Source organism: Ambystoma mexicanum, chromosome 6p, assembly GCF_040938575.1.
Source record: "Ambystoma mexicanum isolate Mex_15411 chromosome 6p, UKY_AmexF1_1, whole genome shotgun sequence".
NCBI lineage: Eukaryota > Metazoa > Chordata > Amphibia > Caudata > Ambystomatidae > Ambystoma > Ambystoma mexicanum.
Window position 1 is genome coordinate 474,644,267 of NC_090935.1, and position 19,352 is coordinate 474,663,618.

General features: G+C 43.3%; 1 protein-coding gene across 1 annotated transcript in view; it reads left to right on the forward strand.

The window, feature by feature from the left end:
• The window catches only part of GZMA (granzyme A), a 73,440-nt gene extending 54,340 nt beyond the window's left edge, over window positions 1-19,100 (forward strand). The window contains exons 4-5 of the mRNA XM_069627274.1: window positions 8,445-8,714; window positions 18,766-19,100. Of these exons, the coding sequence (XP_069483375.1) occupies window positions 8,445-8,714; window positions 18,766-18,921 (426 nt within the window). The 3' untranslated portion in view covers window positions 18,922-19,100. The remainder of the gene's footprint in view (window positions 1-8,444; window positions 8,715-18,765) is intronic.
• Window positions 19,101-19,352: the final 252 nt, after the last annotated feature.

Here is a 19,352-nt window from a genome sequence, read left to right on the forward strand (position 1 = left end):
GAATAGCTATGGATGTTAGGTACACGCAGGAGTTGAAATTTCGTTTTTATCACAAAAACTGAGGGAGTTATCAAGGTTTTAGTAAAGGTTGTTTTTGTAAAATAGGCATGAGAATGGAAAACAGGAATGCACTTTGAAAATTACAAGTTGGTTGCTTACACTAGAGGATGACTATGAAAAAGCAAATACCCCACAGGGCTCTTACAGTCACTTGATCAGGGTGACCCACCTGCTAAGGAAACTCGACTTCTTCAGATGAGAAAAGGGTCAGTTCAAAGATGGTTCTAACAATACTGGTTCTGAAGGAAAGATAGGATGGGTTTGAGATAGGGATAAGACAATGCAAAGATACTCCTAACAATACCGGTTCTGAATGAAAGAAAGGACGGGTTTGAAATATGCATAAGACAATGCAAATATACTATGGGCCACAGTTTTTCCTATTAATGCTCACAGGATATGTTTTTAAAATGGACCGTCAGCTCTGGTCATATGATTGGGTCTGGTCTAGGAAAGACAGCACATCAGGCACGGTACTAAAACAGCTAGGCCGGTTGCCGGATTTGCACAGGATCTGCCCTCCTAGTCTGCGGGTATTTGAATCAGCTGGATGGCAAGTTCCTCAGGCAAGCCTAGTGGTGGCAAGCCATTTCAGCATACTGGTTCAAAAGGCCTTCTCACACCACACAGCGCTTTACTGGGTAGAGAGAATACATTTGAAGATTTGGGCCTTGCTGGAAATCACTGGTACTCTCTGGCAAGAGATTTGGCATCTAGATCTGGAAGAATAGTTAAAGCTGGATGTAGGATGCTGGATCAGAGTGCTTCGCCGGAATCAGGAAAGTGGCTAGATCAGTGAGTCCATATGTGTCGTCAGCTGTCTCTATTTATCCTTTAAAATGACATCACAAAGTGGGTGTATGGGCCGGCTTAGCTAAGCTTGCCCCTGTGAGCTGGGATAGGACCACACTTCATCTCCGCCTTGCAATTTGAGTGATTGGATCAAGGCCAGATGATGTCACATTTTATGATTTACTTTACAGTCCTCAGAGACCTCCCTTCAGCCACTGGTTTCGAAATCGGATTTGATACTAAATGTACATTTCTACATTGGTCACCTTCATGCAAATCACACACAAAGATGCCATATTTTATGTAGCAGCTATTCCTCAAAACCCCACAACGGTGGGATCTTGTCTCAACTTTCTACAGAATGTTGCCCTTTTCGCTATGAACACAATTTCCAAATTTTATGCAAATTTCCACAAATATGCGTATTTAAAATAGGGCTATGCGTGTACATTTTCACAATTCTACAGTAATAGATTTTGCATAAAACCTCATATATTGCCATTCCTGTCCAGAACATGCCACACAGTTCTACCACCTCTTCACACGTGCAGCCAGAAATTAAATTAACAACTCTGTCCTTTTTATATTTTTCACCATTTTGAATAGCCAGTTATGAGTCTTTTAAAATGTGTTCTTTGTTCATGTACAGCAACAGATTGTCCGCCCCTTTTTGTCTCCCTGCAGTCCAGGGCATCCCCCTCCATGTTCGTTCCTTACAGAGGACGTTTACGACACCCTTCACACTTCCAGTTTCCTAGGCTGCAGCTTTGTCATTGTTCCTTTGCTTTCTGTAAACAAGATTCTGTTCTAACCCGCACTTAACACCTCCCAGTGAGTTTCTGCTGAGAAGAAGGCCCTCCTTCTGGGAAAAAAAACCTGCTTTTCCAGTTCTTGCAGCTTCAGCCAGGCTAATTAACTTCTTAAACCCAGCAAAAACCATTTTTTTTTACCTCAAACATAAATATATGTCTTTCTTGGCCTTAAAATCTGTGGGAAAAACACAACTAAAATCTGTATTCCTTTTTGGCAACAATCATTTTTATGTTTGCTAATCCAGCAGACTTTTTAGTTTTAGGACCTTTTAAAGTTTCATTAGTACTCCTCTGACAGCTGTCATTCAGGTAGCCCCGGTTACTGCACACAGATTTTGGCATATGCTGTCAGTTTTCAGACAATCCAGTTTGTCTGAAGAATGTTTTGCTCTTCACATTGGGACTTGGTATGTTCACAATGTTTCATTAGATACATGAATTTTAGCACCAGGCAAGATTGTGCATGTTAAAAAGTGCTGTGTTATAGGCAATTTGGGGTTTTTAGCAACAAAACAAATGTCATGTGTGGAAACATTTTGGGGTTTCACTTGCAAAGTGCTGCTTTTCTCTCTGCACTCTGTTTGCTGGTCATAGGGACCCACTGGCACATTTCTGCAGCGTGTGATCTATTCCACTGCACATGCACCATGGGTGGCAGGTTGTGCATCCCGGTTTTTGTAGGTTTTTGGCACGCACAAGGGTTTTGCCACCATTGTTGCCGTTTCTTTCACCACAACTGGCAGGGTGGTGCCGCATAGCATGGCGGAGTGGGTCAATACATCCCACAGCTGCAATAACTGGCATATTCCACGTGCCGGGAATGGCAGCAATTCCACATTCCTTGTGGGGAATTGCCAGTATTACAGGCACCGGTAACACTAGTGCCAGCAATAACACATTTTTTTGTAGTGAGGTCTCGGAATTAATGGAAGCTTGGAGCTGAAGGTAATTCTGACAACACCACCACCAAACTTGTAGCATGTTGGTGCGTTAACATGCCGGTATATGGAATTACCGGCACGTTAACACCACACCGACCTACTTATAATGAGGCCAAAAACACAAGGTAACAATGTTAAAAACAAGAAGTGTCGAAACTTCATTCTTATTTAGAAGTATTTTAGGCCTCTGTTAATTTGACTTTTTTCTAAATATACTTAGTTCGAATGTTGTTCTTACAAATCTCCACAGGCTCCATTCTGGATTTCTAAATTACATATATCTACCAAGGGATAATCAGTGGTAGTGCCCTCAATGGGGGAGGTGTTCCAATTCGTTCCTGTCCCACCACAGCCTGCAGGTTGACTTCTATACGAATGTCTGCTGGGCCAATGCCTTTGCCTTTCCTGACCCAGGTTCACTGGAGGGATCGGGGAGGGAGGTTGCCCTTCAGGCTTGGCATTGGTGTGTCGTGGGCTTGGCACTAGAGATGAAGGTGGTAGGTGTGTGGCAAGCTTCCCTCCAGCATAGTGACCCTTCTCAAATGCATGTCAGGCAGTTATCTGTGTGGGACCTATAATCTGAGCAGGATGTCCGTATTTGCCATACATGTTGTTTTAAATGTGCACATGTGTTCTTGTCAACGATCTCCCAAATGGATCGAAGTGGCCTATCTTCTTCAGAGGACCCAGTGCCACCAGCGCCTAGACATCTGACTCTCTACGCCCCTGTGCCTGATGATTGCTCACAGTAAGGCCCATCACCTCACTGTGAACTGTCCTTGGTGAGTCACTCCAACCTGTTTTGTTTTGCACAGGCCAGTGGAAAAGGTTCTATAATACTCACTTTCGCAGTCACTCTCCCCAATAGCCTAGATTGATTGTGCTTGTGGGTTTGCTTCTGCCCAGAGGTGCCTAAACAGCTTGGACTTCCCCATGCATCCTCCTCAGACAAGGCATGCGTCATTGGAGAATGTACGTCTTCTTTTGGTGCCCTCTCATGGCTAAAGTTTGTTGGAGAAACAGCCAGACAGGTAGTGTGGGCCAAGGCTCACAGGGCATTCATTGTTCTTGGATCTGCCATAGAGGTTGTGTGGGCCAAGGCTCAAAGGGAATTCTTCCAACTTTGAGCTGCCATAGAGGTAGTTTAGGCCAAGGCTCGCAGTGTATTATGTATACTTGGAGCTGCCATAGAGGTAGTGTGGGCTAAGGCTCATAGGGCATTATTTCTTCCGGGTCTGCCATAGAGGTGGCGTGTGCCAAGGCTCACAGGGCATTCTTTGAACTTGGAGCTGCCATAGAGGTAGTTTGGGCTAAGGCTCACAGGGCATTATTTGTACTTGGAGCTTGCTTAGAGGTAGTGTGGGCCAAGACTCACAGGGCATTATGTGTACTTGGAACTGGCTTAGATGTAATGTGGGCCAAGGCTCACAGGGTATTACTTGTTTTTGAAGCAGCCACAGAGGTAGTGTGGGCCAAGGCTCAAAGGGCATTATTTGAACTTGGAGCTGCCATAGAGGTAGTTTGGGCTAAAGTTGGCTTAGAGGTGGTGTGGGCCAAGGCTCAAAGGGCATTCTTTGTACCTGAAGCTGCCATAGAAGTAGTGTGGGTCAAGGCTCAGAAGGCATGATTTGGACTCACAGCTGGCTTGTTTGTGCTTCTACAGCAGTGTGGGGTGAGGCAATGGGGGAAAAGCAAACTCACTGGCATGGCCAGGGTCAGTCTTTGGTAGGTCAAACACATTGTACCCGGTTGATAACATAACCAAAATACAAATGTGGCAGAGGCACGAGAGTGCAGATGCTGAAGCAGGCCAAACGTCAACATGGCAATTGGAGAATCATATCACTGGGTACTCATGTGATGTATTGCTTACTTTGCATTTTTTGCATTCCTCCGAGCATCTAGCCTGATGGTAAAATACAAATATTGTGCCTATTTCCAATCTCATTATCTAGAAAAGAATGTGCGTCCATCAAACTATTTAAATCTCAATTTCTCCTATTCTCTAAAGGTAGTTGCAAGACTTATTATGTTTCCAAAACCGTCCCTTATTGTACACTGGCCACTTCTTAACACTGTTTCCAATTGTAAAGACCAACAGTCAGTGTCAGTATGTGCATCATAGGATTATTTAAAATGTTCAATATTATTCTTGCCCACCCATATCACCCTCGAGCCAAGTTTCTGTTGGTTCCTGGACAATATGCCAGCATAGTTGTTTTTTGAATTCATATTTATTGAAAAAACAGGAATGACAATTCCAATTAGAAATGGCTTTTAATTAACACATTGTGGAAGGCGGAATCATTGCGTAGAAGGGTGTCTGTACAATAACACAAAGATGAAAACACGCGGTGGGCATGTGAAAAAAGTGTGATGTAGACCAGAGACAAAATAAAAAAAACACAAACATATAAGAAACAGGTGATTTTCAAAGATAACATTAACTGAGGGGTGTTTCATTTTAAAGAGGAATACTGGACAAATATACAAAATTACATTTCACAGCAATGGAGGAAATGGTTGGGTTAGGCAGAGAGGATGGGGGAGAGGGCAATTTGAGCTCCCTCTTTAGCCAGTCAGTGAATTTAAGACCATTTTTTAAGAGATCCACAGTCGGACTGGCTTTCATTGTGATGGGCCCTGGGCTCCAATGGAGCCAGGCGAGTAGGGAGAAAGAGTGGGAATGAGAGTAGGTATAGGGGCTCATGGGACTGTGTGGGTGAATGAGGAGTAAAGGAAACAAGATGGTAAATAGACTGAGTTACAGGTATACTAGTACTGAGGACCAAGACTATTGATAGTTTTATAGTCTAGTAGAAGGAACTTAAAAAGGGAGTGGTTGTGCATCAAGAGCCAACTGGCATGGTCTTGTATGGTAGAATTGGGGGAGGATCTGGATAGGTTATAGAGAGTATGGGTAGAAAGGTTGATGACTTTGTCTAAAGCGAGGAAGGAGTAGAGGAGAAGGCCAAAAGGCAGACAGAAGCAGTAGTTGAGCTTGCTAAGAATGAGGTTGAAGATGAGAGTCCTTGTAGAGTTGGCAGTATGAAATGGACACATTTTCTGAATATTGGGATGGTCAAAACAAGCAGCAAGGTTGGCGCTAGCAAGGATGTATTGCTGTCAAAGGTCACTATCAAAGAGAACCCCCAAGGTCGCAAGTCTTGGGCAAGGGAGCAAAAAGATCAGAGGAGAAAGAGATAGGAGAGGAGAGGGTTCATTGGCAGCTGGCAGAATTTTCAATTGGAGGCCATAAATATTTGCCGCAAATATGTAAGAGGGACGGAGCATAGTGAGGGAGCACAAACCAACCATGGGAGTTTTGGGAGGTTCTCCTCCTTTAGAAACTGTTTTGATTAATGGGTTATTATGGTCCATCATACAGCACACTCTCTGTGAACAATTGGGTATAAACCCAGACAGTTTGCAATCAATTGTTTGGGGGAACTCATGAAAAGAAACAATAGATGCAAGTCACCGACAGGTCACATGAGCATTTCTAAATGCATTTTCATAATGCCTTTCCCAACAATATATGCCAGTATTAAAACATGTTCACACTCGCCATGCCCATACATTTTCTATGCTGGCTGCACCAATCCAGTATCACCAGATAAGAACATGCTTATGTTTATTACAACTATAAGAAAACATCTCCAAGTTGGCTCTGTCAGCATATCCCAGTATCTCCATCATGAATGGCAGGCCACAATAATAAAAACATTTCCAAACTGTCTGCACCAGTGTAGGACAGTCTAGACACATGCCAACACCTATTTCTGTTTTTTCATGGATGCCCAGTAAAAAATGCCATATCACAGTATGATATGTAGCTAGACTGGCTGCACCAAAAGGCCAGTCTAGCCATGTAATAAAACCATTCATGCTTGCTTTATCATATGGGCCCAGTAAAGATTATCATGCCACAGTAACAAAAGCTTAGACTTGCTTTACCAAAATGCCAGTCTAGCCACAAAATAACACTTATGATCCTTGCTTTATCATAGATGCCTGGTAAACAAATTCAGGCCCAGTAAGAAATGACCAGACTGGCTGCACCAACATGCCAGCAGCAACATGCTTGTTTATTATAGATCCCCAGTAAAAATATATCCTGCCACAGTAAGAAATTGCTCGACTGGCTGCACCGAAATTCTAGTCCAGCCATGTAATAACACTATCATGCTCGCTTCATCATAGATGCCCAGTAAAGAATGTTATGCATCAGTGAGAAATGATTAGAATGGCTGAACCAAAATTCCAGTCTAACCACGTAATGAAACCTCTCATGCTTGCTTTATCATAGATGCCTTTTTCATGGCCCAGAAAAAATGACTAGACTGGCTGCACCGAAATGCCAGTCTAGACATGTAATAAGCTTTATCATGCTTTCTTTATCATAGATTCCCAGTAAAAATGTAATGCCACAGTAGGAAATGGCTGGATGGACTGCACCAAAATTCCAGTCTAGCCATGAACAGCACTTATAATGCTTGTGTTATCATAAATGCCCAGTAAACAGTGTCATGCCACAGTAAGAAATGGCTAAACTGGTTGCACCTAAATGTCATTCTTTTATCATAGATGTCTTTGCAAATGATATCCCCTTCACCTCCCCGCTACAATCAGTGCCCCAGGCTGGCACAAACCAAACACAAGCACACAGACTTTCACCTGCTCAATCACTCAATCATTCAAACACACATTCATGCAGCACTCAGTCACTCACATAGCATTCGCTCACTAATGTACATGTGCATCTATAAACCATACAGCCGCTCGCTCACAAGCACACCCACCCACCTTTACATCGTACATTCACTCATTCACACATGCAAAATGTGGACGTCTGCACTTACCTTTAGTTGATCTGGATTCTGCTGATCAACATGATGCTGCTTCCCACATCGAAGGTCCTTTGGCACACACGAACAGGAACCAGGAAGCACAGAGCACTTTCTGGTTCCTACACATTCACAGAGGAGCTGGAGTGCTCCTTTATCACTGCCGGCAGTTTAACTCTGCAGGATGGCGCAGGAATGCCCCCTACATACATTCAAACATGCAGTTTCCACAGCCTGCATTCCCAATCAGCCATCTAAGGCTAAAGAGGCAAAACAACCCCAGCCTTGCATGGTATATTGGACATGCATGCTGGAGAACAACAATTATCAAAGGGAAACCACATTTCCCTTTGAAAGTTTAAACCATGGCTCCTCCATAATGGACGAGGGTACTGGTGGGTCAGCACCCCCTTGCCCATTATGGATGAGCCACCCAGGCAGGGGTGACATTGGAAGCTGAGAGAATAATGACATCTGCTTTTGAAGAGTTCATCATGAGGATACTGATTGATTGCAGTGATAATGTTGATGATCTTTTCAAAGGTGGCTAGAGGGCAGGAGGGAAAGGAAAAATAAATGTGAGCATTGCGACCGAAAAGGTGATAGTGATATCCAAAGGACGAGGTATATAGGGTGAAAGGACTATTTCTTGGGGGGCAATGACAGGAAGAGTGGTGGGGTCAGAGGTTTGTGAGTTCCACAGAGAAAAACACTGGCAGAGGGACAGGGAATAGAGGGCAGGAGTTTGGATGGTGGGTGTTATGCTGCCAGAGACTTTCACCCACCAGAATAATCATACAGAACACTTAAGTAAGTTCTTAGAATGCACATGTCTAATCAGTAAGCAGAACATTACCCTGGAATGGTCCCATGTCTGCAGAAGTGAGAACCTGCTGCCACTGAGACACCTTAGTTTGAAGGGCTCACATGCATCCATCTTATATTCACATGCCCAGGGCATAACTGATGTTCTGATATCTTTTCCATTACAGCTGGATAGGAAGGCTAAGCTGGGCAAAGCTGTATCTCTCCTTGCCTTACACACCGGAGGTGAAGACCTCAATGAAGGGGCAACCTGTGAGGCAGCAGGATGGGGGGCTACAAAGAACCAAAACGAAGCTCCTTCCGACAAACTCATGGCAGTGAACCTCACCATCTTTAACAGAAAAACCTGCAATGAAATGAAAGCCTACGAACTCAAAAAGATCACCAAGAACATGGTGTGTGCAGGAGCCCGAAGAGGTGGAAAGGACACATGCGACGTAAGTGACATCCAACAGCTGCTAAATGAATGTCAAGATTTCTGTGACATGAATGCGGTGCTTGCATTTTTCAAGAAAAAGAACTGTGTTTATGCTTTTGCAGTTTACAAAGAATAACTTCTCAGGGAAGGTCCATGCCTTTTTTGCATTATGTGTCAAGAGAACAACGAGAATGTAGACCTGTTGGCAAGAAGACCAACTAAGATTCAAATATTGCTTTCTTTATTAGAATAGGTCACACGTATTCACTCAGTAGTCCAATCTATGCTCTGCAATTGGTAAGAGTTCCGCCGGTTTGATAAGTAAAAGTGTATTCCACTTCACTGTCTATCAGGCGCACACGCATAGGACTCTTCTTCTGCTGCAAGTAAAGGTCAGATTGCAGAGCTGCTGCAGCTGCATATGTTCCTTCGTAGTGTTTTGCGAACCATGGGGATGATACACACAGAAGTTACTGGAAGTAGCTTTGACCTACTCTTGAATTACCCAGGGAGAGAGACCACGTGACTTACAAAGTTGCCAGGAGTCAAGACTATGGGCCTCATTACAAGTATGGAGGTATGACAAACAACTATGCCGGTAAGCTACTATAATACTATGAGTTCTGCTCGTGGGTGACTTTCTGGGCAGACCAGCACCCGCCAGCAGACCTCGTCGGATGCACCGGCACCATTCATGAATGGTGCCCGTGCATACAGAATCCCCATTCCCATGGAGCCCTATTGGGCTCCATGGAAATGGGGAGTATTAACTACCGGCACCCGACAATGGGGATTTACCGGGTCCGCTGGGGTTGGAATGCCCCGGTAGGTCCCCATTGCCAGATGCTGGTAATTTCATGAGTTTGCCAGTTTTACCAGCACGGCTACCGCCAAACCCATAATGAGGCCCTATGTCAGTGGTATTACTGGTAACGCCCTGGCGGATAAAAATAGATTTTTTCCAAGAGCAATCCAGAGTTGCTCATGGCCATTTTTTAGCTTCTTCTTACTTAAATGAAATGATTTCCTAAAGTAACTCTTCAATGCTAATAATGAGCAATTTGATGGAAGCTGAGAAGATGAGGTAACCGGGAGTGGTAAGCTGAGAAGATGAGGTAACCGGGAGTGGTAAGCTGAGAAGATGAGGTAACCGGGAGTGGTGGGGAAGCGGGGATCAGCCAAACACTTGCACATTAATCCAATTGATCTCCCAAGCCAGGACTTTCCTGCAGCTGTAGCCCTCAGATGAAGCTTCTAAGTGAAGGCCTGCTATGATTTGATAAGGAAAGGGGTACACCAGCCAGTTCAAATCCCAATGCTGAAACAGTGCTTCAGTTCCATGCCTGCGGAGGACGCAAACCTCCAGCAAATTATGAGGATGCTGAAGGTGAACAAGAAATTTCAGAAAAAGATAAGGCACTACACCTTTAAGCACTCCCTTTTGAAATCCTGCTCCCATCCTATTTCATTTGATCTGCAGATTTCCGGAACTCATCTCATGGAAAAATCGAGCAATCTGAATGCTCCCTGAAACCTCTGCACGAGAGTGGTGCATTCTCCCTGCTTCCCAGAGATGATGCTCGAGAGGGAGTCAATGGGCCTCATTACAGGTCTGGCAGTAACCCTGACGGTGCTACGAGCGGTTTGTCGCCAGACCCGTAATAATTTATAATAAGGCACCGGTACATTTGTTAATCCCCATTTAAATAGCGTCCTATGGGACACTTTGGAAGTGGGGACACAGGAGCACTGGCACCGTTAGCAATGGTGCCGGTGCTCCCGCGACAAGTCTCCCTACCGTGGCAGGGTCAGACCTGTTGGGCACAGCGGCTCCGGCAGGCACACTTGTAGTTTGCCGTCCGGAAACAAGGGTGCTGGTGACCTTACCAGCACCTTTGTTTCCAGCCCGGCAAACATGTAATGAGGCCCAAAAGCTTCAGGACTCTGGACTTGAATGGACAACTTCTTCACCCCTCTCATGTCTAAACCCGAAATGCAAGTGTTAGGACTAAGTCTTGCTGCTTCCCAAGTTCTCCATGCCCCCTCACCCTGCCCATCACAACCGCACATGAAGCCCTTCCTTTGGTCCTCCCATCACAAACGAGTCCCAATGAAACTGATTACACAGATGCAGCCGGGCCCAATACCAAATACCTGCTCTGTCGTAATCCTCAAAAATGTTTATAAGATAAGATGCCCCTAGATTTAAATCCCCCGAATAAGTAGAAATTGGCGGGTGTGTTGGAAAGATGACGACTGGAGCAAAGTATCCACTGGCATGAAATTATTTACGGGCAGGAAGAAAAAAAGTGCAAAAATACACTATGGTGTTCTTATGGTTTTGGATAAGAAGGGGAGAGGAGAAAAGCAGGCAAGGACATGGGTGGAATTAAACGAATTAAACATTAATACCGAGACCTGCTTTACCAGTAGGTGGTGTTGCAGATAATGTTGATTTTTGTTGTTGTTGCAATTGCTGGTACCAGCTCCCTACTGTGGGTATTGGGGTAAATAGCATGTCAGCAATCTAATAGGCAAAAGGGGTTTTAGTGAAACAAGCACGCCAACAGGTTTACTTGTCACCAGAGACCCCCTAAGGTTATTCTTCTTATTTCTCAACTACTTTTCCCCATATGGTCTGTGTGATAGTGCTCTAAGCAGTATGGAACCTGAAAGCCAGTAAGAAGCAGGGAAAAGAAGGAGAAAATGTATTTGAGACCATTCAAGATGGGCGTACAACGTCCGTTCATTGTCGGATGTTTCAAAGCCGGCCACTTCAACGTGCACTAATGTTCATCAAACTTTTTAGTTGGAGTGGGAAAGGGCAGATAAGGGTTTGGGGCTTAGGGAATAGGTAATATAGGTGGCAGTGGTGGGGTATGAGGGGACTCCCCCCAAAAATATTTGTTTAAAAAAAATGTGATGAACATTTCCATGTTGAAATGTCAGGCTTTGAAAATTCCGGCGATGAAATGAGATGGAACCAAGATGGCAACCAGGACATCCGGGTAAGTTGGAATCAAAATCTGTCTACAGACCCAACGCCCAGTATCTTGAAGAACTTCTATAGCACCAATGTAAATTGCACTAAAGTAATGTTTGCAAACATCGAAACAAGGGTTTCATGATGCCCTATGCTTTGATGTTCACTCATCCTTATCCTTCTCTTTATTGTGCCTTCCACTAAGGTCAAAGATCAGGATTGTCACCTTCCCCCAAGTGCATTTGTTCATATTCACCGGGCTCTTCAAGCCTTGAGCAGCCACAGTGGAAGCATGAGTGAGGGCTGGATGCAGGCAGACCTGTTTGATTGTATTTATTTCTATTCAGTCATTTGAGAAGAACATTATTCTTCAAACAGAAACACATTACAGAGGGAAATTGAACAGGCAGGGATTTCCATTACCAGGAACTTTACCAACGTGGAGGGATAAAGGCCAATAGAAGACATGATGTGTATCTCTGAAAAACGCAGGAAACACCCACTCTGGGCTAGGGTATTAAAGTAACAAATTAGCTCTGAAAGGAGAGTCCAGAGGAGTGCAATTTATAAGCAAAGTATCAAAATGGTTTATTATACCTGATACATTATTTACACCAATTAATTAATCATAATTTAATCTACACTTAAGCATGTTATTTACATTGCAGGAAGTTTAAGAACACAGTAATTGATACAGTTTATTTACTCAACAATAAATCATTCACTCATTCGTCCACAAACAGCCATCATGCATCCACATTCCATACAATTTAAATACCCAACAATAATACATATATGGTAGAGCCAATTAGAAAATCATGGCTAGCTTTTGGTTTTTTAATAAAGTGCATTCAATGTACATGATATAATTGTGGCTTCAGTGGAGGGTCGAGGGCTAGTGATGAGGCTTGTGTGCACCCCTTGTGTGCCCTTGTATAGATAGGAGGTGTACTTTCTGTGTGAATACCAATCTTTAGTGGATATGGAGTTCCAGTAGATGGGAGGCAGGTGACTGAAAGGGTGGAAGTGTGAGGAAGCGTATGATGGTGAGGTTGAGGAGGGCTGGGATCATAGATAGTGAGGAGGTATAGCAGGAGATAGAGCCAGCAATATAGGTGAGGAAGCATATGAGGGTGAAATTGAGGAGGGGCTGGGATCATAGATAGTGAGGGGGTATAGTAGGAGATAGAGTCAGCAATATAGGTGGGTTCTAGCCCAGTAAGAGATCTAACCACTTCGATTGGTCAGGTATTGATGCTGCTGTGCAGACCGACATCATAGTGGGTGAGGCTATGATAAGGATATTTACAGTTTCCGCAATCCAGCAGGATTGCAGATGATGTCCATCCTCGACATTTAAGTGGTTAAAGGCAACAAGAAGAAGGTGAAGGGGGGTCGTGGGAGAATGGAGATGGGAGAGGGTACAGGTGGCAAGGTTAAGTACTTTCTCAGGCAATAATTGGATAAGTAAGCAAGACCCATGAGATGCTGGATAGAGATGGGGTTTTAGGTGATTTATGGGAGAATGGAGGGTGGTTGTGTGCATGTACAGGACATTAATTTAAGCCTGGCAGCTGCAGATATAAGGAACTGCTTAAGTATGAGGGTTGCTCTCAAAGGCATCCTCAGGCTGTAAGCCTTTAGTTGACAGCGTGAGAATATTAGAGGGAAATGAAATGTGAGAGGGTAAAAGGGGTCAGAGGCTGGGTGCAAGATAATAATAAATAATATATTCTGCTTTGTATAGTGCCTGACAGCAGGGCAGTAGATTCAGAGCACTTTGTTATGCTAGTGTTACAACTGCCAATTATTTCCCAGAGTTGTGGTCATCAATGTGCGGCCACAGAGCAATGAAGGCATGAGTCGACCTGAGTGTGTTTTCCAACGCTTGTTCCTGTGGGAGAGCCTCCTCATCGGAGGAGTGCGCACTCAGAGCAGAGCTATCATTCCAACTCGAAAATTCGATCTGTCATGGAGGAGTTGAGCATCGGGCAGGCTGTGCATGTCGATGGCAGTGTGTATGTGGTCCTAACACCACCAACAATCATTTGACACATTTCGAAGCAGTGATCACACATGGAGAAGCATGTTTCTTTCTCCACCTGTTCATACGATGAATTATTGGTGGCATTCCACTGGCTTGCGGTGGCTTGCTGGTGGTCAGCTTCAGGTGTAAGGCACATTGCAATCCCTGCTCTTGTTTGCCACTATTCAAAGGAGAGACTGAACACATCGGAGAAAGAGTTTAAAGATAGCAGCCACAAAGTAGTCATGAAATCTTTCAAGGGTAATATGCCGGAGAGTGCACCCTTGGTGGAGGAGATTAAAGGTCTACACAGAATTGTAGCATTAATGGAGGGGTAACATAATCCCGGGCAAACCATAATATAACTACTAAAGTCCAAGTGCTTACTTTGGCACAAGCCTCTCAAATGGCGATGGTCGCAAGTATCTGTTTACCAAGATCTTCCAACAGATGTGGACATTCTTTAATGAAGGGAGGAAAATGGCATTGTAAATACAAATTGAAACACATTTATTTCCCCTGAAATGTTGGATATTCATCAGATCAGAGGTCCTAAACTGAGCAACTGTCCATGAGAATACTAAATGACCCGAGAGGAAAAAAAACAGAAAGACTTATGATCTGACAAATGCCTGTAGATACCACAATCTTATGTTATAATGGCCTGTAATTAAGGCAAAGTAAGTATACATTGTGTGACATAATTTGAAGGTTAATTGCAATATCTGTCTATGTACTCAGAGGCCATCTGTGTCTATACCACCGGTGTCCACTAAGCATGGACTTCATTGGAGAGAAACAGCGATGCAGATACTAAAGATAAGGTTTGTTTTTGTTTTTTAGAACTAGCTTATGCCTTTTAGCACCCAAGGGTTAGACTGGTGGGTGTTCAGAAGGGTTTTGGTGGCTGTTGGGTGGCATACTAGGAAGCGGCTGCAAGAGACAAGGGGCGCCTTGCTGGCAGAATTCTCTGAATGCGAGCTTGTACCAGTGAACACAGTCCACATTCACAGCCGTCCAAATGCCTGGCTACCCTTCCTGGGTTGTTAAGAGCTAATGCATGGACACATGATTTGTAAATGACTATGAGGACATACCTGGGCACGCATGGTAATGGCAGCGCAGGGTGGTGGACTGTCAGCATGTGAGGGCCAGAAGACACCATGACTCACGCTCACTACATTCATCATGAAAGACATGCTTTGAACCACAGGAGAAACACTAGGCTATCACACCTAAATCCCAGACAGTGGAAGCCGTCTAATCACGAACTAGGGAGCCTAGAAATGTCAGCATCTAGATAGAGGCGTATCTTGGAAATGGTGTGGGGGGGGCTGATAGGGCACCCAATGTTCTCCTGCTGAATAGGGTATGAAGTTAATACTTATCTGATGATGGTATGCTTTGGAGTATGGGGTACACCACCAATACTTAATTACAAACGAGTCACACCTGGGAGATAGGGACAATTCTATTTCAATTTCCAGAGGGTGCTGCAGCAACTATGGGGGAAACCCAAAGATGTTATCTCCTCTTTTTTGGCAGACATATCCATATTCCCTGAGACACTGTCTCAGGGATGATATCTGTAGAAGTTACCAATAAACCTTGACCACACATGAATGTTGCAGTGTGTCAGGGTGGGTTAAGGTAAAAATGTAAGGCCATACCTGGATCACACATATAAATGTGCTGAAGCTGAGGGGGGGCACTCATTAATTTCTTCAATATGGACCACAAGATGTCTTAAAACAACATATCGAAAAACATCCCTTAAATGGATGTGCTGATGAAGCCGGCCAGATATCACGACGATGCCCTTCATATGACAAGGGGCCAACATATCATGATTGGCCGTCCATATAGCCACACTACTTTTTCATATCACAGTGTGAAGCAACTGACAGGGGCAATTAGAAAGGGGGGCAATATTTCATTTGGGGGCACCCATGTTGGGCTATTGGACTGATGTGACAGACATGCATCTCAACCAAGTTTTACTGCACCCTTGAGATGGATGCAGGCCAGGCTATCAGCGACTACTATTCTCTCTCTATGTTAGCCCCTCAGAGAGACTGGTAGACTTGGTGGTGAACACTCAATAGGGAAAAAGGGGGTCTCCCTAACTCCATTATTTAGAATTAGATGGCAAGGAGAAACCATTTTGCTGTACAAGGAAATGTATGAGTGACAACCAGGATGGGTTGAACAGCAGAGATAATCTGGATTAACAGCAGATGGGTGAATAGACTAGCAGAATTTCAAAGGGAGACGTTGAAGGCTAACACAAGGCGGAATCTCCGGTCACCTCAACGAGGGGGGCATGTGGCTGGGGCATTGTACCCTACTAGGCCTCCTGAGGTCACAAGGGTTCATTAAGCATACACCCTGTGGCTTGTCTATCATCAGAACAAAGTACTTTCAAAAGGTGTTTTATTGAATAATAATAATGACAGTAGTACAGTTCGAATATAATTGTAAGGACTGCATATTAGTTTCATTAAGACTTTAGGTAGCTCCAGTCCTCCCCCTTCTCATCTCTTCTTCTTTCACTTTGTTGAATTTGAATGCATTTAGATTCTTGAGTACTTCTCTTTATTTGAGAAAACAAAAAACCTCATCGTTGGCTTGAAGAAAGAAATGGATACTTATTAATTAATAATGTGGAATGTTTACAGGTAAAATAGACTTAGCAAATGGAAAAAAGATGTTCACGTTTGTAAAATAAAAACAAGTCATGTGTCACATTGATACAGGGAACAGATCTAGTCCAGGCCGTAGAGAATGGGTTGCCGGCAACACCACAAGGCTGATGAAAAATGCACTTGGTGTTGTCATTTGAATTCAGAAAAAGCACAAAATGAAACCCATTCATACCATATGCGATCCTGAATGGAGATGTGTGCTTATGATGTTAAAACTGGATGGGGCACCTCTTGCCACTTTATATACATAGTATTAGACCCAAAGCCACTATGAGGTGTGTAGAAGAAGCTTTCCAATGTTATTGAATGGGTCACATTGAACAGGTGCCTAGACAGTACATCTTTTTCAGCATAGACCGAGACTGAGGAACCAGCAGGCACTGCACCTATTATTCAGCAAGACATCCATTGCATTCCAGATAAGACCTCCTTCTCAGAGAGCAATAACAACATTGATTGCATTAAGGGGGCATAAGAACATTCATGAAATCAAGTTAAGAACTCCAAAGAGAGAGTCTTTGTGTTTACTGATGGCTTGATGCTAACACTATAACAATCAGAGTAGAGCCTAACCTACTTGCTGGATGGTGTCAACAGCTTTCACAAAATATCAGTTTAAAGCATCAACTGATGAAGATTCAGTCTAATGGCCATCCCATTGACACTGAACAAGGAGGAATATGCAAACTCCCCACTAAGATGAGAGCTAAAGCATTATCCTGAGCTGGGGAAAAACTCAAAATAGTTTGATACACAATCTGGAGCACCTTAGCACTGTTCTACAGGTGTCTCCAGAGTGGTGAATGAAGTTGAACTTCAGCACTTAGGGCAGAATAAAGACAGTGAAAATAAACCTTCTGCCCCCACATTCTATACCTATTTGCATCAGTAGGTTTTCAGGTAAAGGTGAGCACATACATGAATTTGGAAAAATAACTCAGTAGATGTGTATGGGGAATAGGGGAGGGCCCTCTTGTGGCCAGAGAAAATTTAATTAATAATGGAGAAACTGGGATTTGGGTTGCTACAGATGTGAGAATACCATCAACCTGTTACGTTATCAAACTCTGACCTCTGCTATGGCAGCCAATCTCAAGGTGACTCTCGATAGGAAGACCTGCAGCTAAAACAAACTCTCTGCTACATATCGTGCATTGGACATGGAAAAGTCCTTCTGTAGATATCACAGAATAAATGTTCTGGCCGCCAGAACTCACTAACCTGCCATCACTAGAGAGAGTAGCCTATGAACTAAAAGGTAAACATCATGTATGCAGAGCCATGCGCCACTGCTACTCAGATAAAGAGCAACAAATGTGGAGATATCTTAGCTTAAGTTCCCCACCCCAAAGATGTACTGTCCTGTGTCCCTCCCCTTTTCTCTTCTTTCCATCCACCCTCACCTGCCAGATGATTATTTACTCGGGTGGATGTAAAACAATGAGTCTAAGTTGCTTGAATACTATCTGACCAGCACTTGGTTAAAAAGGAGACGGTAGAAGAACTAATCTGCAAAACTGAATGATAACCTTGTATTGCTTTGTGCCCTGGTATAAAAAGCAACAAAACCATAAGTTGCCACCATTCACTAATCATGAGCGAGCTCATGACATCATAGAAAACATCAATAACTACTGGTACTGACTGCATTCTGAACATTCTGTCTTCTGAAACTGACAGGGAAACAACAATTACATTTCTAGGCATGATTTCTTTCAGCAAGACATGCTATTTAACAGGCGAAAGTGAAAGCTAAAACATTGGAAATGCTTTCATCTTCTCATAGAGAACTGTAACCTTTTAATTTTACATGACACCTAATGCAGACTCAAGTTAAACATCTTCCAATTCAGCCAAGTTGCAATTAAAAAGCGTAATTTATTAAGACAACCATGTTATTCAAATACTACATGAAACCACATTTAATTGACTAACCAAGTTATCTATTTACTTTTCTCACTCTAAAGTAACATTTTTAACTTCACCACCAAAATTCCAAAACATGTATTTCTACTACCGCTATGTGCTAATGGCCTGATAGACCTCAAGATGGGCCATTATTATTTGGGATAATGACATCCTGCGAAAAGGATCCTTCCCGCAGTCTACAAGGCAAAATAATAGGTTCACTACAATCCACCTTAATCAAATCCATCGTAAACACCCCATTACAATATGCATTATGAAGATTTGATTACTAGTGCTACCTTTAAATGGAAGTGCTGATACATTTGTGTTTGCTAAGGCTTGCTATTTTTCTTATAAGTGTCACCTTTGTGAATGAAAACTATGTGAAGAAAAACATGTTTTTAATATTTTCTGTCGATAGTTACACTAAGCACTTTGTCTTTTCCAGGGCGACTCTGGCGGTCCCTTGGTCTGCAAAGGTGAACTAAGAGGCATCACGTCATTTGGACCCATGAAATGTGGTCTGCGTGGGGAAGCTGGTGTCTATACTCTCCTCACAGCGGAGTACCTACAGTGGATCAAGGAGATGACAGGAGGAGATTGATACATGTCATGTGTGATTACATCGTTAATGATTAGCATAAGGAATTAGATGGAAGCGTATTTATTTCCCAAATGTAATTCAACTACTGTAAAATAAGAAACGTTTTCTCAATGCATTTCGAAGAATTAACAACATTTCTATTCTTTGGAAACACAAGTAAATCTAGGTTTCAATTCAAACACTGTTTCCTTTTCTTTTTATGAGGTGGGTTCATTTTTCTCAATTGCACCATGATCTAGATACCTGGTCCTTCGCAACCAGGAAAAAGGTTTAGCATAAGTACGAGAGGCTTCGCCGAGATCTCTAGATTAAGCATGACCACAAATGATCCCCTGATCAGAGAAAACTGCAGCTTTGCTTCCTAGCGCTGGATCAGTGAGGGTGACCTCAACATTTAAATACAGGATGAGCATGGATTCAGGGGAAGGTTT